The following is a 9925-nucleotide window of genomic DNA, read 5'->3' on the forward strand; positions in this document are numbered from 1 at the left end:
CCATTTGATTTGTCAATTGCCACCCAACCACTTGTTTAATGTTGGCCACTTAATTATGCAAATGAGATTAATAACGTAAAAGTGTGTTAATAACACTAACCAAAATGAAAATAAAAACCCGCAATGTCAATGAATAATTCTCCAAACTTGAATCCCCATATTTCCTCTGCGTATGAACGACGGCTTCTCTTGTATATTAATGTCCTAACTACTATAACTACTACGTACTTTATGTCAAATATCAAAAGAGATTGTATCATCTGTATCATCTTATTTCTTCTTTCCTTTGATACATAGGAATGCACTATTTCAACAACCGACGAGGAACATAAATTCTTTAATCTTCACTCTGCAGAATTCAGACGAAGTGGAATGGAAAAAAGCTAGGGCAACCATATTTGAATTAATAATTGATACAATGTGAAGTAAATTATATTAGTTAGGTCTACTATAGTGTGTCATGTGAAGAATTGGGTCCATAAGCTCACCTCAACTGATGTGATCTCCGAGCTTAATTTTGGTGGTGTTACCTTTCAAGTAAGCAGGACAAGGTACAATAGTTTTGTTCACTTATAATTAAGTACTTAATTAAGAGGTTAAATTGTTATCACAATGACATGATCATTACGAAAACGACTAGTTAATTGTTTGTGTTCTCAATCTATTATAAGAACCTTTATTATGCGATAATTAATCGTTACTATCTACAAAATTAAATTGGTTGTCAGCCTGCCTTCGTGCCGAAGTTACCGTAAAAAACACGCATCATCTCAAAAGTTTTGTAGAACAGTTACATATTTGGGATTCACATTCAAGAGTTGATACAATACTAATTCTACTAAAAATAATTCTCATGTCATTAAATTTACATCATACGATGATTAAACAGAATTTTTTAGATGAACAAGGCAGGCAGTTCCATAAGTTTAATATAGGATTAAGTAAACTTCAAGTTTTTGGCAAGTAGGGTCAGGATCATGGACCTAATGCTCGACACTTTTGGGTGCCTGGGAGCACATCAAAGATGGTGGTTGGTGAGCCAAGACCACCATATATGTAACCCCCACTCACTCTTATCATCTCCACAACTAACCCGGCCTGCTTCTTCTCTGTCCTCTCTATCTAGCACTACCTCATCACTCTTCTTCATCTTCACAAACCCTGCAACTTAACCCAAAATGGGTTCCACCGGCGAGACTCAGATGACTCCGACCCAAGTCTCCGACGAGGAAGCCAACCTTTTCGCCATGCAACTCGCCAGCGCCTCCGTCCTCCCCATGGTCCTCAAAGCCGCCATCGAGCTCGACCTCTTGGAGATCATGGCCAAGGCCGGACCCGGCTCTTTCCTCTCCCCTAATGACCTAGCCTCTCAGCTTCCGACCGAGAACCCCGAAGCTCCGGTCATGCTCGACCGTATGCTTCGCCTTCTGGCCAGCTACTCCATTCTAACCTACTCCCTGCGTACGCTTCCGGACGGCAAAGTTGAGAGGCTCTACGGTTTGGGACCCGTGTGTAAGTTCTTGACCAAGAATGAAGATGGCGTCTCTATTGCTGCTCTCTGCCTCATGAACCAGGACAAGGTCCTCGTCGAGAGCTGGTAATTATTTCATTAACCAATTAACCATGTTAGTATTGATTCTTGTCTTCGTTCTTTTGCTGTTCTTAGTTTTGGTAGAGAAAAGACGTGTTCCTAACTTTGATAATGATTGTGAATATAGAATTAGACGTCTTAGACGACACATGGTCCACACTGAAACAATATTATACAAGATTACAAGGTTATATAAGTGAAGGTGGTCTGTGGAGTCAATCATTCACCTCCACATATATGAGTGATGGGACATGGGAACGACCACTTCACCTACCACGCTCAAGTGATATGAACTATTGAAAGCTCATCTTAGCTCAATCTTCCGATGTTTATGTCATGTAGATTAAGGAATCAGTTTGTTGACTACATTTTTTTTTTCTTAATATGAATTTTCAAATGTTGCCTACTCTAGGGTTTAAGTTTTATTAATTCTAGAAAATAGATATAAAATTGAATGATAGGATAGTGGTTGAAAACCCATTTTAAACTTTTACAAACTTCTTTTTAATTTTTTTTATTAAAATCTCTTAACACACCTTATCTTGCCTACATTATGAGATTTGAATTCAAAACCTCTACAACGTCAGTTATGCTAATCAAACCAACAAATCATCCTACCACGGCTCACCGATTTCTATTGGTCATATCATTATATTAATAATTTTATTTATTTTTTATTCCTAGTGATATCACTATATATATATATATTTCCTTAAGGTTGGTGAGATTCATGTGAACCTCTTTATTTTTTAGGCTTTTTTTTTTAGAGATCTAAAAAGAAAGAAAATGCCTAGTACCGTTTGGTCTAGTGACATGAGTCTCTTTTTGTAAATGAGAGGTCGTGAGTTTGATTCACAGTAGACTCGTTATAACATATTAGTTGTTTGTCTGATAAAAAAAAACTCGTAAGGTTTAAATATCAAAATATGTGCCATATGACTCAAGTAGCAGGCTTATAGCTTTAATTAAGGCTTATAACCCATTGGGGCAACAGGCCCATAAAGAGATGGTGTTTGGGCAAGTGACAGGTTTTCTTATTGTTCATACTTCGGCTGGTGTGTGATCGACATGAGTTTCTCTCCATGGAAAGTTAATTGAGAATCTTTTGTGTTTGTGAAGGTATCATTTGAAGGATGCAGTTCTTGATGGTGGGATTCCATTTAACAAGGCCTATGGCATGACTGCGTTTGATTACCATGGAACTGACCCTAGATTCAACAAGGTCTTCAACAAAGGAATGGCTGACCATTCCACCATTACCATGAAGAAAATCCTTGAGACTTACAAAGGCTTCGAGGGCCTCAAATCCATCGTTGATGTCGGTGGCGGCACCGGAGCTGTCGTGAACATGATCGTTGCCAAGTACCCTTCGATCAAGGGCATCAACTTCGACTTGCCTCATGTTATCGAAGATGCTCCTCAATATCCTGGTATACCTTACGAGGATCATCACATTTACTTTGCCAAAGAACATAATTCTGTATGAAATTGAACTCATTGGTAATGCAGGTGTTCAACACGTTGGAGGGGACATGTTTGTAAGTGTACCAAAGGGAGATGCAATTTTCATGAAGGTGAGCTAGGAATTACAATACTATCTAGCTTTCTTGTTGAACCTGATTCAGGGCAAGTAATGTAGTACCTGTATGTGTTATTGTGACCATACAGTGGATATGTCACGACTGGAGTGACGAGCATTGCATAAAATTCTTGAAGAACTGCTACGCTGCGCTTCCAGACGATGGCAAAGTGATTCTCGGTGAGTGCATTCTTCCTGTTGCACCAGACACTAGCCTTGCCACCAAGGGAGTTGTCCATATCGATGTGATCATGTTGGCGCACAACCCCGGCGGCAAAGAGAGGACGGAGCAGGAGTTTGAAGCCCTGGCTAAGGGTTCTGGATTCCAAGGCATTCGCGTCTGCTGTGATGCTTTCAACACCTATGTCATTGAGTTTCTTAAGAAGATCTGAGTACTAGCTACTTGGCTTAGTTGGATTTTGTATCCTGTCATATGCATGCTTTGAATTTGGTTTTTGAGATGCTGCGCTGATCTATCTTCCAGCATGTGGAATTTGCACCATATGTAAATTTTAATTGAACAAAAAAGAAATAAGAGACTGGTCTTGGTTTTGCTTGTTAATTAGCAATAACAACGTTCATAGTTGGATTGTTGACTTCTGAGGGAAAAAGAAAATGTGTCAACAAAATAAGAACGCTACACAGTTTAAATTTTTATTCAGAACCTTAAAGATCAAAGGGTTTAAACCTCTGTTCTTCAATTGGATGTTGCAGCAATGGAGATAGGTTCAAGTTCGACCAAGAAAAACAACAAACGGATACAGGAAATTATTGAACATATAGATATAACACAAGAGATTATAGTACTTCTAGACGGTAATTCTAGCCTTGTGGCTCAGCATGCTGCCTTCAACAAGAAAAACACATGAAACACTGCCATCATTGATCCATCATTCCACCAGATCACACTAGCAGTACTCCTACATGCCATGCGGAGCCATAATCAGATTCGCAACAAGAAGAACGGACTTGGACAACAAGGGAAATTAACTTTGCAAAGGCTAAGAAACTAATGATGATCGAAATGAGACTACGTGCAGCTGCAGCTAGCTACTGGTTCTTGAAGAGTTCCAAACAATGCTCTTGGTCCAAGTTTCTAGTCCAAAACTTTTTGTAATACTCGGTGTAAGTATAGCCCCGATAGATGGCTGGAGATCCATCCTCTGTAAGACTCTTTGCCGGGCTAATCAGGGCATCATCCTGTGGACACAGAAATGAAGCTACCGAAAGCCTTGCCTTATCAGTGTTCGTAACGGCACGGTGCCATACACTCTTGTAAATCCCATTACTTAGAGCCTGCAAAAAATGGTGTCATCTTAAGTAACAGATCAATCCATAACAAACTTATATGACAAGTAACAACTATATTCCTGAACCAACGACCATTTGATCTAGCTAGGCTACCTGTAACTGGTCACCAATGTTAATGACAAAGGCATTAGGGTGGGGATTGACGGCAACCCATTTGCCGTCTTTGAGCACTTGAAGGCCGCAGACGCCGAGGTCTTGGAGGAGAATGGTAAGTGCATTGGGGTCAGTGTGTCCCGGCAGACCATAAGTGAGCTCAGGTTCAGGACATGGTGGGTAGAAGTTCACAGCCATGTGTTGCCCTTGCTCTCCCAATGTGTTCTTTATGTAATGCTTCTCAAGGCCCAAGCTCTCTGATATTAACTCCTCTATTCTGTACCCAAGTTCTCGAACTTCTTTACAGTAGCTGCTCACAATGTCCCTAAAGTAACCCAAAAATATACAACATTTGTGAGTATAAAAACACTATAAATACGTGACCAAGTCCTTTGTATCTAAATACTTGAAGAAGGATGAAGAAAAAACAACACACGGATCATGCATTTAGTAGGTATCAATAATCACAAGATGGGAGATCTTTACTCGATACTTTCGAAAACCTTGGTCCGAATCAGATGAGTTTGTTACTAACTTAGTAACGTAATCGATTTCACTGACTATCTCATTCCCCATAAAAACAAAATCACAAGACAAAAATTTAAAAACAAGAAAATATTTATTAAATATAAAAGAAAATAGTACGAAAGACATGTGCCGTGCACATGGTGGGAGATGGGGTTGATTGTATATGGGCCACGTTAGGTCATAGACTCTAGAAGTCTTCACTCTTCAATACGTGAATAATGAACCACCTGATTTCACTCCCTAGTCCCAACCACTCAATCCCTACCTACCCAATCACTACGATGACGTCAACACGGACACAATAAGCATACATCAGCGTATTCCCAATACCGAGTAAAACTCTTATCTAATATTAAACCCAATGGGCTGTGATCACCGCTCTCGCAACGGGAAAGTGACGCCATCACCGTCCAAAAAGAATAAGTAAGAAATATCTCGAAAACATATATTTTAAGTTGTGGGTCCCGCAGCTGGTTCAACATTTGTCTAGAATAGAGGGACACGCCGTTCAATCATGGCCGTTAATTGGGCCGAAAAACGTGATTAGATGCACCCGACTTTCTCTTTTACAAGATGGATACCCTAGATTCTGACCGGTTCAAACTTCAAACCAATTGTCCCAACTGTGATCGCTACTTTACTACTGAGAAAAGCCAATGAGTTAAAACTTGTTTTACTCTACGTAAACAAGGAAACCTAATCTCAAGGGTAATTAAGCTTTGAGATGTGAAGCAGCTCAAGACCCATGTGGCCTTGGCTGGAGGTGCATGGGGTTCTTCTGTCAGCTTCTGAGGCTACACTAACGTGAGCAACCCAGAAACCAATCACAGCAAGCATCTTTTCGAAGTTCGAAAGGGTGTGTACGTTACTGAAGTCTAGCTGAGAAATCCTATAGCTTATACACCAGACCCACAAAGGTTAAAGTAAAAACTATATATGTTGTGGCAATTTTGCTTGCATGACTGAAGGATCTACTAAAATCATTCTCATTTTTGAATTTTTAGTGAGGATCTGAGGCCTGAGAATATCTATAAGCTTCTAGTATAATGTAGGTTAAAATCAATCTCATTTTTGAATTTTAGTGAGGATCTGAGACAATTGAATATCTATAAGCTTCTAGTATAATGTAGAAGCTGATACTCAGAAAAACCCTAGAAAAAGCTTTCTGAACAGTGTTAAAAGACACTTTTAAAATGTGTCAGACACGTGTTTAAACACGTGTTTAACGTATCAAGCTACCAGACTAACTGACAAATTTGTCAGATTATAAAATCTGTGCTATTTTGGTATCATACTACCAAAAAAGGCACTTGTTATCGTAAATTGGATGATACATGACTATGTGGAACACTAATCTAACTTTAAGGAGAAGACGTATGTGTTTATTATTATAAAACCACTGCAATCATACATATTAAAATGGAAATCAACGTGGCAGACAGAGCTGTAGTACCACCGCGTTGATCATGAAGCATGGTGGAAAACCGCCATGGAAGGAGAGGAAGAGAGAAAGAGTAAGAGAGGGAGGGACGTACTTGAAGGTAGGAGGGTTGGAAGGCCACTCAGGAACGTACTTATCAAGAGGATGACAATGGAGCCTGAGATAATCTCTCCAATTATGAACCGTCTCCTTCTTCACGTTAAAACTCGTAGAGAGTCTCATCGTCTTCGACGGGTCATCTGAATACAGCTTCATCTTTTCCTCGACAGAGAGCTCGAAGAACTCGTTGGCTACCCGTAACATTTTCGCCACTGCTTCTATTGAAACTCCATGATTGATTACCTGTAAACAAAACCACAACAAGCTAAGGTACCTACACATGTGTAACAGTATCATGAAGACTATGTAGCAAAAGACAAAGAGAGTTTGATCGATTGTGTTGTTTTCTTGACCTGGAAAAAACCATAGTACTTGCACGCCTCACCAATCTGCTGAACAGTTTGAGATCTGTCTTGAGAATCCAAGTCAATTACCGGAATGTTTTCGCAGACCGAGACTTCGGACAACCGGGGCCTCTCTGACTCCGGTCTAATATAACTTACCGGCAGGTTTGTGTATCGGATTCCGGAGGACAAGACTTTTGTATCCATTTCTTACACGTTTTGGGGTCGGAAAAGGGGTTTGGGGTGTGATAGAGACTAAAAACGATGAAACAAAAATGTGGGAGGACTTAATTCGCAAAAGCAAGTTCCAGGAAACTGCAAATGTACTACCAAGAGTGACATAGCACGTTGTATTTATAATAATACGGCATTAAGGGGAGAACAAGTCAAACATTTTTAAGTAAGCAACTATTATGTTCTACATCTAATTAACCTTCATTAATATTTCCTAAGTAAGCAACTACACTTAATTATATTCTAGTAGCTAGCAAGTCTTTTCTTATAACTCCTAGAGCGAGATCCATTATATATACGATCATATTCAGTAGTAATTGCATGTAGCTATTGTAATAACTAGTGGGGCAAAACCCTAAACATGCACCATGGATATGTGCCTGTGTAATCTAACGTGACACGAAGACGTACTCTGTCTCGAAGATTCTCAAGATCGATCCAAACCCTAGTATTCGGTCGGCGAGTGGTCCACTACCGGCAGCGATGGAAGCCTTTGTGACCATTTCCGTATGGCTAGGGTCACTACGACTTGGTCTCTCGCCACTACTACGATCGCTCTCCATCGACCTGATCGAGTTGCAGTGCTATCCCAAATAGGGATGAAAGCTGCGTTCGAGTGCGTTCCAGCCCCAGAATCATATCCCAAAGTGAATGAAACGCAAGGTACGCTAGCTTTCCGGTTAAGAACTACACACTACGAAAGGTAAAGGAAGTGAATCGATTCACAATGTATATATAGTATTAACCATTCAACACGTTAGATGATTGGTTTTCCGATTGTCGGAATTCGTCAACGATACGTATAGATCTTGATTCTGTTGATGTTGCTAGATGCGGGCTGGGGACGACTATGAATATAAAAACGTCGATGTTAAGGTGGAGGAATATGCAATATCCTTGTCAAGTGTATATATATGATGGTTCTAATCTTATCCAGCTGCTAGCCTTCAGATTATCACAGATTCACAGCCATACATAATTTTGATATGCAGGTTTAGCTAGTAAGAATCATCTGTGGAAAATGAGCCATTGGTACAGAGAGAGGATGATAGTTTTATGGACAAGAGGACTCCTGGATAGGTTAGGGCTTCCCTACCAAAGTTGCAAGTAGCAAAAGCTAGTAAGCTAACTATATGTATTTCCAAAAACGAAAACAGTGCGTTTGACTGTCCGTTAGTGTTTGTAATTTCCTTTCAAAACGTGCAGGTCGATCCGAGCATGTGAGATTGCACCGACTAACGGGTGGCTTCTATTTATGTGCCGGGATGCTGAGAAGATGTTTTTAACGCTCTAACTTTCAGGTAGGTACGAAGTATGATCCATTATTTGAGTGTGTACGCGTGTACGTGATGATATAGTTCGATCTCTTAATGATTTTCATTTTAATATTTACAAATTTGGCGCATATACATATAATATACATGCATAGCATTTATATAATTAAACTATCAAGAAGCTGCACGTGCATGACAGAAGTTAATGAGTATGGATTTTGAAGAAAATTTACGTGGAATCAAGTCATATGCATAACAGTTACAAATTCACTATTTTAGGATTGAATTGTGCTCATCAACTTTGCAATTAACATGTTTTTTATTTTTTTTATTTTTACTTGTTTAGTAGGTTCAAATTAGTTGCCAAGAGCTGGTAAGATCATAGTGATCGTAACTACTGTTGATTTACAATCATTGTTATCATTTTCTACATACATTAATTATTCATTGTTAATTTCCACTTCGATCGGCTAAATCTTAAATTGCGATTAATTTCGTCCTAACTCCTAACACTAGGCTAGGGTTTGGCCGAAAGACAAAGAACTAACCGACACACTTGGTTATTAGCTACACTGTAATACAAAACCCTGCTCAAATTTTGAAATTCCAAATCTGAGTAATTAACCAACTGAAATCTGAGTGATTATTGAAACGTCGTCGTCTAGCACGTTATATATGCATGTGAGGTGCAGAGGTGATCGTGAGGTCTTGTCCCCGCCAGTCTTTTCTTACAAAAGTTTCCCAGTTTCCCAGTATATATGATCGAGTCGGCGAATATTTCTTCGCGCCCAATGAAGCATTATATGCACCCATGCACCCGTGTCGGGTTCATTATCTCATCCGCCGTGCGTCACCGAAAAACGACGTGATGACATCACTGCATGGTCGCACTGACGTTTGTCCCAGGCTGGCATTGGTCTGAGCCTCTGAGAGCAAATCCACCCAAGCTCATTTGATCCCTGAATGAAGACCCAGCTTCAAATATCAGTTTCCACCCATGAATGTTTTTAACCTGAGTTTTCATTGGGTCTTCGCTTAGGTCAGACATATGACCCATGTCTCCATTTTGAAGACCCAGGCCTTCCTCCGCTAGCTCAGCCTCAGTCACGGGGCCATGGCGTTGTCAATCACGTGAAGCACGTAATACCAGAACCAGTAAGTAGAGGCGATGACGGAATCATGGCTTACCGGAAAACTCAACCTCGAAACAACCCAGAAACACATAAATAGGGTTTTTGAAATTATCTTACAAATCGGGGAAAATACTATCACACAATGATAAGGAAGAAGATTTGTTGAGGGTTACTATTGGAATCGAAATTGGTCGCCGGAAATGTCAAGAACTCGTTGGAGACAGTGAGTGTTTCCTCTGTCAATCTCCTTTGTTGAGGGTTTGCATGTGGTTATTGATTGAGAGAGAGAGAGAGAGAG

General features: G+C 40.0%; 2 protein-coding genes across 2 annotated transcripts; one reads left to right on the forward strand and one right to left on the reverse strand.

Annotated features, from left to right (window-relative positions):
• The first annotated feature begins 1034 nt into the window (after positions 1-1034).
• Positions 1035-3736, forward strand: LOC101308514 (caffeic acid 3-O-methyltransferase-like). Its single transcript, XM_004307851.1, has 4 exons — positions 1035-1597; positions 2711-3021; positions 3101-3165; positions 3260-3736. The coding sequence occupies exons 1-4, from the start codon at positions 1179-1181 to the stop codon at positions 3560-3562; spliced, it is 1098 nt and encodes a 365-aa protein (XP_004307899.1). The 5' UTR covers positions 1035-1178; the 3' UTR covers positions 3563-3736.
• A 59-nt stretch (positions 3737-3795) lies between these two features.
• On the reverse strand, positions 3796-7667 carry LOC101312775 (flavanone 3-dioxygenase-like). Its single transcript, XM_004307866.1, has 4 exons — positions 6996-7667; positions 6638-6885; positions 4575-4899; positions 3796-4466 (listed from the first exon to the last, which is right to left on the reverse strand). Exons 1-4 carry the CDS (start codon positions 7191-7193, stop codon positions 4221-4223), a joined length of 1017 nt encoding a protein of 338 aa, XP_004307914.1. The 5' UTR covers positions 7194-7667; the 3' UTR covers positions 3796-4220.
• Between the last annotated feature and the right edge of the window lie 2258 nt (positions 7668-9925).

Source organism: Fragaria vesca, linkage group LG7, assembly GCF_000184155.1.
Source record: "Fragaria vesca subsp. vesca linkage group LG7, FraVesHawaii_1.0, whole genome shotgun sequence".
Lineage (NCBI taxonomy): Eukaryota > Viridiplantae > Streptophyta > Magnoliopsida > Rosales > Rosaceae > Fragaria > Fragaria vesca.

Bases quoted from the DNA above. Each gene is read 5' to 3' on its own strand.
- LOC101308514 (XM_004307851.1), top strand. From the start codon at position 1,179: ATGGGTTCCACCGGCGAGACTCAGATGACTCCGACCCAAGTCTCCGAC. The intron at 3,022-3,100 runs GTATACCTTACG...TTGGTAATGCAG, and splicing joins AGATGCTCCTCAATATCCTG to GTGTTCAACACGTTGGAGGG. The intron at 3,166-3,259 runs GTGAGCTAGGAA...GTGACCATACAG, and splicing joins GAGATGCAATTTTCATGAAG to TGGATATGTCACGACTGGAG.
- LOC101312775 (XM_004307866.1), bottom strand. From the start codon at position 7,193: ATGGATACAAAAGTCTTGTCCTCCGGAATCCGATACACAAACCTGCCG. The intron at 6,886-6,995 runs GTCAAGAAAACA...TTTTGTTTACAG, and splicing joins AGTACTATGGTTTTTTCCAG to GTAATCAATCATGGAGTTTC. The intron at 4,467-4,574 runs GTAGCCTAGCTA...CATTTTTTGCAG, and splicing joins ACATTGGTGACCAGTTACAG to GCTCTAAGTAATGGGATTTA.